This window comes from Takifugu rubripes, chromosome 11 (assembly GCF_901000725.2).
Source record: "Takifugu rubripes chromosome 11, fTakRub1.2, whole genome shotgun sequence".
Taxonomy (NCBI): Eukaryota; Metazoa; Chordata; class Actinopteri; order Tetraodontiformes; family Tetraodontidae; genus Takifugu; species Takifugu rubripes.
The window spans coordinates 14,944,866-14,957,642 of record NC_042295.1 but is presented as its reverse complement, the minus strand read 5'-3'; the positions used below and the strand labels follow the sequence as shown (position 1 = coordinate 14,957,642).

The 12,777-nt window shown below is 45.8% G+C and overlaps 2 protein-coding genes across 2 annotated transcripts; one reads left to right on the top strand and one right to left on the bottom strand.

The window, feature by feature from the left end:
- Positions 1 to 42: 42 nt before the first annotated feature.
- prss59 (serine protease 59, putative) lies at positions 43 to 6,533 on the bottom strand. Its single transcript, XM_003968778.3, has 9 exons — positions 6,268 to 6,533; positions 5,931 to 6,112; positions 5,302 to 5,534; positions 4,380 to 4,515; positions 3,165 to 3,279; positions 1,640 to 1,841; positions 1,358 to 1,448; positions 1,081 to 1,283; positions 43 to 758 (listed from the first exon to the last, which is right to left on the bottom strand). Exons 1-9 carry the CDS (start codon positions 6,475 to 6,477, stop codon positions 649 to 651), a joined length of 1,482 nt encoding a protein of 493 aa, XP_003968827.2. The 5' UTR covers positions 6,478 to 6,533; the 3' UTR covers positions 43 to 648.
- A 298-nt stretch (positions 6,534 to 6,831) lies between these two features.
- Positions 6,832 to 12,566, top strand: psmd2 (proteasome 26S subunit ubiquitin receptor, non-ATPase 2). The gene is made up of 21 exons (XM_003968754.3): positions 6,832 to 7,025; positions 7,755 to 7,811; positions 7,892 to 8,056; positions 8,153 to 8,274; positions 8,419 to 8,643; positions 8,735 to 8,893; positions 9,109 to 9,253; positions 9,389 to 9,449; positions 9,558 to 9,704; positions 9,809 to 9,915; positions 10,034 to 10,161; positions 10,254 to 10,341; positions 10,420 to 10,582; positions 10,668 to 10,769; positions 11,020 to 11,165; positions 11,259 to 11,342; positions 11,454 to 11,622; positions 11,710 to 11,804; positions 11,899 to 12,025; positions 12,136 to 12,254; positions 12,334 to 12,566. The coding sequence occupies exons 1-21, from the start codon at positions 6,906 to 6,908 to the stop codon at positions 12,514 to 12,516; spliced, it is 2,712 nt and encodes a 903-aa protein (XP_003968803.1). The 5' UTR covers positions 6,832 to 6,905; the 3' UTR covers positions 12,517 to 12,566.
- The last annotated feature ends 211 nt before the right edge of the window (positions 12,567 to 12,777 follow it).

Genomic DNA, 12,777 nt, shown 5'->3' with positions numbered 1-12,777 from the left:
ATTACATCCATATACATGAGAAAAAAAGATGTACAGGTACAGTAAAGTCAATCAGGGTCTTTTATTTTATCCAATCTATCCAACTTTTCAACATTCATGTGTCATTGGTATGCAACGTTGAGGACGTCGCACCTGTTTTTAGTTAAACTCTAATCATTAAAATAAGACCAAGCTTGTGCCAAATGACCAGAGGGGTGACTGCCAACAAGTGTAACACCATTCTGAGCAAATTATCACTGGGAAATTGGTCTTCTGGCAAGTTTTGTGATGGGCGCATCAAAATTAACGACCTTTGTGCCAGCAACTTGACATTCTCAGAGCCTGAAAGTCCGTCAATCTGAATCTGAATCTGAAACACCACCAATAATAGAAAAGCATAGATGAAAAAGCAACACCAAGATTTTGCCGGGTCGACCTTTTACAGTCACAAGAAACGTGCAACTATTCTGCATTTTTAAATCTTTTGACAATCAGAGATTTGGGATAAAAAAAACTTTTATAAGAAAAATAAAGCATTTTCCAAAAGAGGATTTTATTTTCCAATCTTCAACGTGCATTCATAAACACGGTTGTAAGCTCAAATGTCTCAATCTGTCAAAAGGTCTCATCCATCCAGCCATGAAACAGCCTGATCACTCAGCCAGTCAGTCATTGCTTCAGCCACTGTTGGAGGAGTAAGAAGATGTGGTCCCGGGCCAGAGTAAGCTGGGGGAGATCCTCACTCCTGGCAGGATACATATTGGCACAGTGAGCCGTTCCTGAGCATAGGAAATATGTCAATATAAGGTTATTAGGGGAAAAAAAAACAAGATCAAACAGGTGGAAATGATTAATTATTGCTATTAAACAATCAACCATGATTTAAATGATCTCGACTCAAGAATCCTGAAATAAAATCCCCAGTGAAAAACAATTATAAAAGGTGGATTTTTTTAAAATAGCCATTTGTTTTGGCGCCCAACGCAGCAAGATTTCCAAACCTTCGAGCACAGGTATTTTCCACCAGGGGGCGTTTTAATCAAAATACATTCATGAGACAAGTATGACAGTTAATGGAGGATGGGTGTATGGAGTTCTCACCCTGGATAAACACAGCGGGCAGGTCCCGGGTGATGTCCTGGGTGATTCCCAGGGCGTGCCAGGGGTCCACGTCCCCGTTAGCAAAAACAATTTTGCTGGAGCGGATGTCATAGCCGCCATAATACTCGTTCGTCTGGGCCACGGCCTCCGCCACCATCTCTGCACTAATGTTGTAAAACTGTTCGCACTGTTTCACCTGAAACCTAAACAGGAAATAGGGGCTCCATGAAACAGGCAGAAGAGTGTAATAAAGAAAGGCGATGCTGACGGTACACACATAAGAGGGAAGCCGGTGAACGGCTGGTTGGGGGAATCAGAACTCTGGAAGAATCCAAATTCAGCACAAGTCTGGTAGACCCACTGCCTCCCTGAGAACACACACACACACACACACACATAACAAACTGTCCCCATCTCCGTGTCATGTCCAGTCAGTGGAAATTTTCAGACTCCACACAGTCTGCGTCCATTTTTATCCCTCGTAAAAATAAAAGTCACCACTTGACGAGCTACAGAAGAATGGGAAAAACACCAAGTGCGCATGATAAACAGCACCTACCTCCCCCTGCAGCCGGCCCGTCCCACGACGTGTTGGTCATGTCTCTGACGTATGCATCGAAGCTGCTGTCCAGGCATTTTATTGACAGCGTGTCCAGCATGAAGCGCGCCACTGCGGCGTAGCGGGCGTAGGGCTCCCCCACAGAGCCGTCCCTCATCATGCCACACAAGACCTTGATGGTGACGTTGGTTCCAACCACACCCTTAACAAAGGTCAACCAAGGCGGATCAATGGGACGATGAGACCCTTGAACATTAGGATTGATGATAATAGGCCCTCTAGAGGTTTCCTGCTCTCCCACCATTTTATTTTATTAGGCTGAACCAAAAACTAATGTTTGATTCATGTTGGCGCGGTGATTTCCCACCTTTGGAGGAAGACGAGAGCGCTGTGTACATTTTTAATGTCAAGTATTTGCTGTGCTAACGTTGCTTCATTGCCGTTTAAATCTGTGAGAACCCGTGAATTCATATGAAAGCTACAGAGTGGCAGCATTTGAATAGGAAATAAGAAACAAAAGCCAAATAAATCCAGGTGTCAGCATCAGGTAGAAAATTCTCTGCGTGCTTCCACAACTTTAAACACACATCGTCCAGCTGCTGCCTGACATCCAGACTCCCTGCGTCCTTCCTGAGCCAAACAAAATGCACCATTGGAACGTGATTATGTTTGTTTTTCCAGTAAGAAGTGATAGCTGGGAAAGGAGAAACTGTCTCCACTTGCTCTCCAAGCCGTGGTGTTACGTAATGTACCAACGTATTTTATAAAGCAGCCCATTGATAACCCCTCAACTGTGAAGCCACTGATTGAGTTACCCCTCAGCTCCAGATCTTACCAAAAATTCCTCACCGGTATCTAAAATCTCATCACTTTCTCCACACCGAGCCCTTTGTGTCAGAGGCAGCTGTTGCCTGTGTTTGCCTGACGGTGCTGCGGACCACTCTGGGGTTTTTCAGAAGCCTCTTTTTCGCTAGGGGCGACAGGAAGCCACAGAGACCATAGAGTCTTTTGTTAGTTTTTCACATCCGCTTATTGGTAACCAGACTCATGTCTCCTCACAGCACCAGGGGGACAGAGAGGGTGGAGAGAATACAGGGCTAGCTGGTAAAATAGGCACAAAAAAGGGAAAGGAAAGACACACTATCCCAACAGACAGAACAAGTAATTACTTTAAAGTCTGCTGATGCTAAAAGCTTGAATACTGAAGCTGTATACTTGATACATGTATGTATTCTTTTAACTCCAGGGGCTAAATTAACTAGTTAAAGTGGGGAAGACAGGTTAACTGAGCATGTAACAGTGGGACTGTAGATGCCTGGTTATATTGCAAGAGCAACTCTAGAGCCCCTCTGCACCCCTGGGCCTCTCCCTTTAAAACACTGCAGGTTTATTATTCTCCCTGAAGAGTTGTTGCTGTCCACAACCCTCCTCATAACTGCCTGCCACTGAACCAGGAGACAAGCTGTCCCTTACTTCCCCTCCTTCTCGCCACCACGGACAGACTGTAATATTTGTCACTTCTCACCTCAAATGCTCGGTTGTCTTCGTTATACTGGACCACGTCCATGAAGTTGCCAGCCAGTGTTTCCAGGAACTGAGCTGAGTCCATCTCGGTCTGGATCTGCAGTTTGGAACACAGGCTGGACAAGAGGAAAAGCCAAAGCTGGTGTTAAAGTGCTTCCCTCTCCATCTCTTCATATTGCAAATCACTCAAATGAGCCAAAAACATTGAGAAGTCATTCATTTGCCACATTAATGGCTTGAGAATAGTGTTTTTCTAGTGTTATAATAAGATTTTCATATTAAAGAAAACAGCTCTAGAAGCGTCCGTCTGCTTCACCAGATTTAAACATCAACTTTTGAATTGCACAATGATGAAGCTCTGGACTGGAAATAACAGGATGACTTTGTGGCAGCTGTGGAAAAAAAATCATAAAAAGAGGGCTTGAATCATGCTAGAAGTAGCAAAAATTTTATACACTGGCCTTTGGGGAGACCGCTAATCAATGACTGACATGCTGCATGGTTATTACGAGCGTGGTGGCGCGCTGTTAGCGTCGGCTGCAGCCTTTACGCACCGACCTGTCAGGGTTTGCTGGCTCCTGCTCACGCAACAAACTGTGATTCAGTCATCTGTCAGATGCAGCACTGAGGTAATCAGGTGGACATAAAAGCGAGTGTCACTCTTTCCCGTTTCCGTGGGCGTGTAAAGCGGTAGACACAACACGCCGAACCAAACAGAGACGCTTACGCCATTTCTTGGCACGTGTGTGAGCGTCTGCAGGGTGACAGATGCTTGCTACGTGGTGAAAATAGAGGTGAAATATTGTGCTACGTGAGTCAGACGCCAGACCACCTTTGTGACGCGGGGGCGTGTTTGTGCCTGCGTGACGAGGCGTCTGCAGCAGCGGCCTGGGAGCGACACGCAAACGTGGTTACAGCGGACACAAAGACGGGGCTTCAGGCCGCAGCTACCACACCATTACGAAAGCTCGTCAGTCTCCTTCATTCATCACGCTGACCGGCTCAAACAACTTAGAATACGCCAATGACGCGTTCAAAGGAAGAAAGCTGCCTCTTTAATTCCATTATTCTGCCACCTGAAACTTTCCTGCCCGTGTGTAGATCCAAGAACGGTGCCCGTCTGTGTTTAACCTTAACAAATGTTACGTTGCAACACTTTAGAAAGATAAACTCAGAGTGGACTAAAGAATGGAGAAGGAAGGTGTGGCCACCGTACTTGAAATCTTTGGTGATGTTGTCGTAGGTCTTTGGCTCCTTTAGAAGCTCTGCGAGGGTGTCGGAGGCCTTTTTCACCAGCAGGGGGCACTCTACATTCACCGAGGCCAGCGAACGCCACACAACCTCCAAGTACTCTGTCCGAACATGGACGCAGAAAGGGAAGTTGACACTTAAAGCACTTGAAGAGACGGCAAAATAAAAGAAAACTTCGAGTTATGGGAGAATGCAAAAGTAAACGTCTAGCTAAGCCGAGTTGTCTGGAAATGTTTAAAAGAACATGACGCAACTCATTACTCTCAACCAAAGGGAATTTCCTGGAATGAAACCTGGAATATTTCTACGGGGAGTGAAGGATAGTTGTGTCTTAGAGGAAGTAATAGTCTGTGCTGCCATGGACACCTGACACCAGTGCACGTGACTTTCTGAATGAGGCAGAAGTGTGTGTGTGTGTGTGTGTGTGTGTGTCGGCATGAACGTGTGCTGTGGCAGAGCACAGATGAGGTTTAAGCTACACAACATAGCAGGTTGCTTTATGATTGATCACATAATCATTCAGAACCTTTTTGATTTATTTTGCCAAAAGTCGGAAAAACAGACAAACGCCGGCTGTAACCTGGTAGCGGTAATAAAAGTCAGGTTTTTATTTAAATGATGATGTGGGTGGCTGTCTGCGGGAGCAAAAAAATGTTCCTCCTCCATATTTCCGCATCAGCTCAGAACACACAAACAGAATTGTTATTAACTTTCGAACCTTTGAAAATGACAGCGATGCAAATCCAGACTGTAATTACTTGGTCTTGGAAAAATCCATCTGGTTTCCCCACAGCCATTTAAAGATGTGCAAATGTGTCTAATAAAATGTAATTGGCGTTCCCACGGTTTTAAAATGAGACTTGTGTAAATGTTGACCGTTTTCATACCTGGGAAATTAACAGTGGCGCGAACAGGTGCACTGGTGGCCACAGCCGCATGGACCATGTGAGGATACTTCAGCCTGAACCAAGCAGCCAGAGAACCCGGGTACGACCCACCAAATGCCACCCACTTGGCGTTGGTCAGCCCCAGAGCCTCTGCGATGGTTGTTCTGAAATGCGCCAGGTCTGCCAACGCCTGGCGGCTGCTGAGGAAGCGCAGGTTGTCTGTGCTGAGGTCACTAAATAGAAGAAATAAACTGAGTTTCACTCGTGCATTTTCCTGACAGGACCATCCTGGGAATGCTGAGTGCCATCTAGTGGTAGAAGTGTTCGAAAGTCCTATTGCTGTTAGAACAGCTGTGAGAATAAATGTTGCTGTGTACATTAGTAATCTAAGTGAAGTGACTTAGTTTTGCAAATATTATCAAACCTTTAAAATCTGGCTGATAAAACACAGCCTTTTAGTGGGTGCAATTATAGACCAGGAAGAGCCAATACAAATCATGATACGCTAAGATTAATATTAAAACTTAAATGATTTGGAGCCTGTGTTGCATTCAAGCCATTTTTAAAGACACTCAGTCTCATACACGACAGGTGTCTCACTAAAAGCTCTATGTTTGCATGAAGCCCACCTGGTTGGGCGGCTTTTTCCATAGAAGCGGTGTTCTAACATTAAGCAAAGAGCTCCCAGCTTCTCAGCATAAGTGAGCCAGGTGCCATACTGCATCCAGGCTGGATTGGCTGGACCTTCTCCACCTATCATTAGAAACACCGGGCCATCGGGCTTGTAGAAGGCTTGACTCAAAAAGTACCTCTGGTGAGGAACAGGGAACAGAAACAAGAACATTGAAACACGTGGATAAAATGTTTGAATTACTTGGAAGCATGCAGTGAAGGATCGCGCTGTAGAAGTGACAGCTTAATTTACAGTGTACATTTCAAAGGTATTCAAGACAAACTGATACTTGCTTGTTTCCACTCCCTGCTGTCTGCACTGAAGTGATCCAGTCTTTGACTGAACCATTGCTCGTCAAACACTGGTTTGTGACCAATTTCCTCCTTCGCTTTGAACCGAGTGAAGCCTTTAAACGCTGCCCGTCCTGTTCCAAGCAGACAGCACACTGAAAGAAACAGCAAAATCCCTTGACAAGAGAGAATATGGCACTTCCTAAAAGCCATGTTGACCTGAGTGGGAAACGGTTCAGACTCTGACCATGTGATTATATCCAGGTGGTCATGTGACAAGCGAATCTGCTACTTTAAAAGTGTGGGAGATTTCAATATTTTGGCAGTTCATCGTGTAACATCATACAAAACCTTGTCAACATATTCACAATATAAAAGCAAATAAGGTGATAATTTAAACATTAATTGACTCTGGATCTGAAACATAATGATCGTTTATAACGTATTTGGATTAAATTTGTATGATAAATTCGAAACTTCCATCGTTTATGAGGACGTGAAGTACGCACCACCAACAATGTGACAGTCGACCAACGGGGGGCGATAGAACAAAAAAAGAACAAATTTGACACCGTAGAAGAAGAGACAGCTCGCGACAGCATCCTTAGTTCCGTTTGCTAATCGAGAGTTCACAGACAGCCATGGAGGAGGCAAAAAACAAAGAGAAAAAGACAGAAAAGGCCGATGAGAAGGAGAAGGAGAAGGAAAAGGGGCAACAGCCCTCAGCTAAAGACAAGGATAAGAAAGAGGAGCAAGAATTGGTGAGTTTGCGGCTTTTTCTCATTCAATGATGTGCTAACTATGCTGCCAAAGAGCCTCTTATTTCGCCTTAGTCACTGCCGCTTTGACAACATGGTTAGGCAGGCCAAATACACTGCCACTAAAGATCGGTATATTAAACTACTCAAATAGTTAGACTCTTTCTTACTGAAGCAATTGTTTTGTAGATAAGTTAGAACTCAGTTGTTTATCTTGAAGGAACATAACATGGACTATTCTCAGAGTTGGTTCCATTTAGCTTAGCCTTAGTTAGCCCGTGGGCTAATGTTAGCTTGCTAGGTGTTACCGCTGCTGCCTGTGCTGTCATTAGCTGTGCTCCCTGACGTGCAAACTTCAAGTAGTCTGCTTCAACTTGGGTACCTCAGTAAATTACAGTCTTCTGGAATGAAACATTAAAACAACTGCCACGAATGTAATGATATTCTGCCAGCTTTGGCTCAGTATAGTTGGGAATAGACCTGTTTGGCTTCATCGTTTCTGCTAGGCATTTCATAATAACATGAATGAAAAGCTTGGTCCCAAAATATATTTATATAGGCATATGAATCCCATTATTTCAGAAAGACAAATGATGAAAAAGATTAGTACTAGAAACCTTGGTACTTGTAGAAGATCTTCTTTTTTTTGCATTACGAGACATGAAGCAACACTCTACACTACTTGATGTCAGGAACAAGATTGTTCATGTATTTTCTTTTTTTGCTTCTCAGTCTGAAGAGGACAAACAGTTACAGGAGGACTTGGAGATGATGGTGGAGAGACTGAGTGTAAGTGTTTGGCCTTTCTCTATATTTTCTCCTTGATGAGAAAGCATAAAATACACTGATGTTTCTCTGTGTACTTGCAGGAAAAGAACACAGCTTTGTACCATCCTGCTCTGGAGGAGCTGCGCAGGCTGATTCGCTCCTCGACGACTTCCATGACCTCGGTACCCAAGCCCCTCAAGTTCCTGCGCCCACACTATGGCAAGCTAAAGGAGATCTATGATGGCATGGCTCCTGGAGAGAATAAAGTAAGCAACGATTCGATTATGGTGTGCCCCATAAATGAATCTATGGTCAATGGCAATCTGTGGCAACATTTTTGATTTAATTTCTACGTTTTGCAGCGTTTTTGTGCTGACGTGGTGTCGGTGCTTGCCATGACCATGAGTGGTGAGAGAGAGTGTTTGAAGTATCGTCTGGTAGGCTCTCAGGAGGAATTGGCCTCCTGGGGACATGAATATGTCAGGTAAGACACAGCCGATGGTTTGTAGATAACGAATAGCAACATTAGACGGAACCTAGTTGGATATGTTTTGCTTGGTTACTGTTTTAGTCCAGAAAAGTAGGCGTTTATGGACACACGTTCTGATCTTAAATGTTGTCCTTTCAGGCACCTGGCTGGTGAGGTGGCTAAAGAGTGGCAGGAGGTAGAAGAAAATGACAAGACACAACAGGAAATGCTACTAAAACTTGTGAAAGAGATTGTCCCTTACAATATGGCCCACAATGCCGAGCACGAGGCCTGCGATCTGCTGATGGAAATCGAGAGATTGGACATGTTGGAGGACTACATTGATGAAAACGCTTATGGCAAAGTCTGTCTGTACCTCACAAGGTAGTTTCAGCACTAGACTCCTGTAACTCAACATTTTACCATACCTGTAACAAATATTTAATCTCCTGTTGTTTCGTCTGCCGCCCTCCAGCTGTGTGAGTTATGTTCCTGAGCCAGAAAACTCGGCGCTGCTGAGATGCGCCCTGAACATCTTCAGGAAATTCAATCGTTACCCAGAAGCCCTGCGCCTGGCCTTGATGCTCAATGATGTTGAGCTGGTAGAAAACATCTTCACATCCTGCAAAGACATGTAAGATTTCAGTTTATTGTCACAGAAAAGTCGTCATTTTCATCCCGATGTCTGGTGGGTTTAATATTTTAAACTTCAAATGTTTTTGGTGGAGGTCTTTAGAGATGAAAACATGTTTTTATTAGGCCTGTGTTTATTTCTGTTGTGGTTCTTTGGCCTGTGATGTTACACAGTTGCATCTGGGATATTAAAAATAAACCCTCTTTGTCTCGCAGAGTTATCCAGAAGGAAATGGCTTTCATGCTCGGTCGCCATGGCATGTTCCTGGAGCTGAATGAGGACGTTGAGGACTATGAGGACCTGACAGAAATCATGTCCAATGTGCAGCTCAACAGCAACTTTTTGGCCTTGGCCAGAGAGGTCAGAGGAGCAGAAGTGTTCTGTAATATGGGATTAATGACTGAAAACCCGAGTGGATAAAATCATTTCTCTCATTGGAAATCGAGGTGTTTCTTCAATAGTTCTTAAGTTATAACAAACATCTTGTTCTCACAGTTGGACATAATGGAACCCAAAGTCCCAGATGACATCTACAAAACCCATTTGGAAAACAACAGTGAGCCTGCGTCTTTGTTTTTAGGATAATATAATGTGATCACTGTGTATTTGTAACTTTTCTTGAACTTGTTAAAGATGCTTTGGTATCTTGTATGATCTCTCGCAGGGTTCGGCGGTAGTGGCTCCCAGGTGGATTCTGCTCGCATGAACTTGGCCTCGTCCTTTGTAAACGGCTTTGTCAACGCAGCATTCGGACAGGACAAGCTGCTCACAGATGACGGCAACAAATGGTTGTACAAGAACAAGGACCACGGTAAAGGAACACTCGCAGTCGTAGACGCCGCACCAGTCGTGCTTCAGGTTTCTAGTTCACGTTCATGACTGTGCAGCCAGTAAAGATGGAGTAAATGTCCACAGGCATGCTGAGCGCCGCAGCCTCCCTGGGTATGATCCTGCTGTGGGATGTGGACGGTGGTTTGACACAGATTGACAAGTATCTCTATTCCTCTGAGGATTACATTAAGGTGAAGATCACACTGTCATTTATTTACATCAGAACAACACATTGCTCCTGAATCACAGTGTCTTCTGACTCCCCCTGTTAATTATTCATTGGATTAAATGTCTCCTCTGTCCCCTCAGTCTGGTGCTCTATTAGCCTGCGGCATTGTCAACTCAGGAGTGAGGAACGAGTGTGACCCTGCCCTTGCCTTGCTGTCTGACTACGTCCTCCACAACAGCAACATCATGAGGATAGGAGCCATATTTGGGTGGGAAGAACCTTCGCATAAAACCAATCAAATTTGTGAGAATCTTACTGGCGTTGATCTTGCGACACTGAATGTTTTGATCCTGCTTTCAGCCTGGGCCTCGCCTACGCTGGCTCCAACAGAGAAGATGTTCTGTCTCTGCTTCTTCCCGTCATGGGAGATTCCAAATCCAGCATGGAGGTGCGTCTATAACGCTGAAATAACCCCGATGCGTGTGTTCATCGTAGCAACCTTAACGTGCGTGCCTCTACTCTCCAGGTGGTGGGAATAACGGCGATGGCGTGCGGCATGATTGCAGTGGGGTCATGCAACGGTGATGTGACCTCCACCATTCTTCAGACCATCATGGAGAAGAACGACACGGAGCTGAAGGACTCGTACGCTCACTGGCTGCCTTTAGGCCTGGGACTGAACCACCTGGGTAAGAACAGAATCACTAAGAATGACAGTCTGTATCTATGTACATGCGTGTATAGCTAATACTGCTGGAAATATTCTTTCTATAGGTAAAGGAGAGGCCATTGAGACGACCCTGGCAGCTTTACAAGTTGTTCCTGAGCCTTTCCGCAGCTTTGCCAACACATTGGTGGATATCTGCGCATACGCAGGTGAGTTACAAACGCTGCTGCCCTTCAAATCTGATTGATTGGCAGAAAGTCAAAATGGCGCTGGAGCCAGCCGCAGTCACGTTAAAGGTCGATGTAATGTGGCTGCAGGCTACTGATGGAAGTTTGGGTAGAAGTGAACTTTAACAGGGTGTCAAACACCTTTTCTTTTTTCTTTTTTTGGTCCCGCTTGTGCAGCCTGGGCTGACCTTATCTGCAATCTGTAATCTCCACCTTATCGCCTCCATCTCAGGTTCCGGTAATGTGCTGAAGGTGCAGCAGCTTCTGCACATCTGTAGCGAGCACTACGAAGCCAAGGAGAAAGAAAAGGAGGACGACAAGGAGAAGAAGGATAAGAAGGACAAAGATAAAAAAGAGTCCGATATGGGTTCCCATCAGGTAAAGAACTTTCCACACCGGTTGTTTGCATCTCGGTTCTTTTACCAGATCAATTAAAGCTTGATTTGTCGTCGGTTTTATTCCTCCTCTCAGGGTGTAGCTGTCCTTGGTATCGCCCTCATTGCCATGGGGGAGGAGATTGGTTCTGAAATGGCCCTACGGACGTTTGGGCATCTGGTCAGTTTACCATCAGTCCTCTTCCTCCTCCATTCTCTCCATCCTTCTAGTTCACAGCTGTTGCCACTTATTCTTAACGCGTTTCAAGAAGGTGAATTTTCTCTCCGTCAGCTGCGTTACGGCGAGCCCACCCTGAGGCGAGCAGTGCCCCTGGCCTTGGCTCTCATTTCTGTGTCCAACCCTCGCTTGAACATCTTGGACACCCTCAGTAAGTTCTCCCACGATGCCGACCCCGAGGTCTCGCACAACTCCATCTTCGCCATGGGCATGGTGGGCAGCGGTGAGTTCTGTTAACGCCGCCTAGAAGCTTTAACCAATCCAGACAGTTTCCCCTTTGCCGTCTCTTAATTGCATTTCATTGCTCCAGGCACAAATAACGCCCGTCTGGCCGCCATGCTGAGGCAGCTGGCCCAGTACCACGCCAAAGACCCGAACAACCTCTTCATGGTCAGACTGGCTCAGGTGCGCGGCATCATAAAGGGCTTAAGGGCGTAAGAACGGGGTGAAGACGTGGTGCTCTGGAGCTGATATTAACCTTCTGCTCCTGTGCTCCCAGGGTCTGACTCATCTGGGCAAAGGAACACTGACGCTCTGTCCCTACCATAGCGACCGGCAGCTCATGAGCCAGGTGGCCGTCGCCGGGCTGCTAACGGTCCTCGTTTCCTTCCTCGACGTCAAAAACAGTGAGCCTCTTTTCCTCTCCTTACACGTTCCCCCTGTCATTTTTAAAAATGTTAAAGCAAGGCTTCCTCGCTTGCTTCTGTGCTCATGCTCTCCCCGGTGTCTCCTACAGTAATTCTGGGGAAGTCTCACTACATCCTGTACGGCCTGGTGGCGGCCATGCAGCCACGCATGCTGGTGACCTTTGACGAGGAGCTGCGACCCCTCCCCGTGTCTGTTCGCGTCGGACAGGTGAGACCGTCCTCACTCCCTCGTTAACGGGGAAATGGAGGTGAGGGTTTTTTTTTTAAACTGCCTGATTTGGTTGCAGGCTGTGGATGTGGTGGGCCAAGCGGGGAAACCCAAGGCCATCACAGGCTTCCAGACCCACACAACGCCCGTATTGCTGGCTCATGGAGAGCGGGCGGAGCTGGCCACAGAGGAGTATCTTCCTGTAACACCCATCCTGGAAGGCTTTGTAATCCTTCGCAAGAATCCCAATTATGAAACTTAGAGACCACGCCACGAAATAAAAGCTTGTTCCCACTGGCCTCTTGCTCAGTTTTTAAGGGTATCCCTTCATTGTTGTCCTATTTTGGGGGTTTTGAATGGATGAAAAGAGCAAAGCAGGCCTTCTCCTTCTGTCTTCTGTCACCATCCCCAGCACTCATTAAAAATGGATGCTTTGGGCCTGGTTAATTAGAGTGGGCTGACACATGGAGGGTAAAACTGGGACCTCGTCCACTGCATCAATGGTTTCCTCCTGCTCCAATTT

What these genes read in the sequence shown, in the direction of transcription:
- prss59 (XM_003968778.3), bottom strand. Translation starts at nt 6,477, where the DNA reads ATGGCTTTTAGGAAGTGCCATATTCTCTCTTGTCAAGGGATTTTGCTG. An exon ending in ACAGCAGGGAGTGGAAACAA is followed by an intron (nt 6,113 to 6,267) that starts GCAAGTATCAGT and finishes GTTCCTCACCAG; the next exon opens with AGGTACTTTTTGAGTCAAGC. An exon ending in AACATCACCAAAGATTTCAA is followed by an intron (nt 3,280 to 4,379) that starts GTACGGTGGCCA and finishes CCTCTTGTCCAG; the next exon opens with CCTGTGTTCCAAACTGCAGA.
- psmd2 (XM_003968754.3), top strand. Translation starts at nt 6,906, where the DNA reads ATGGAGGAGGCAAAAAACAAAGAGAAAAAGACAGAAAAGGCCGATGAG. An exon ending in TGGGGACATGAATATGTCAG is followed by an intron (nt 8,275 to 8,418) that starts GTAAGACACAGC and finishes TTGTCCTTTCAG; the next exon opens with GCACCTGGCTGGTGAGGTGG. An exon ending in CCGATATGGGTTCCCATCAG is followed by an intron (nt 11,166 to 11,258) that starts GTAAAGAACTTT and finishes TCCTCCTCTCAG; the next exon opens with GGTGTAGCTGTCCTTGGTAT.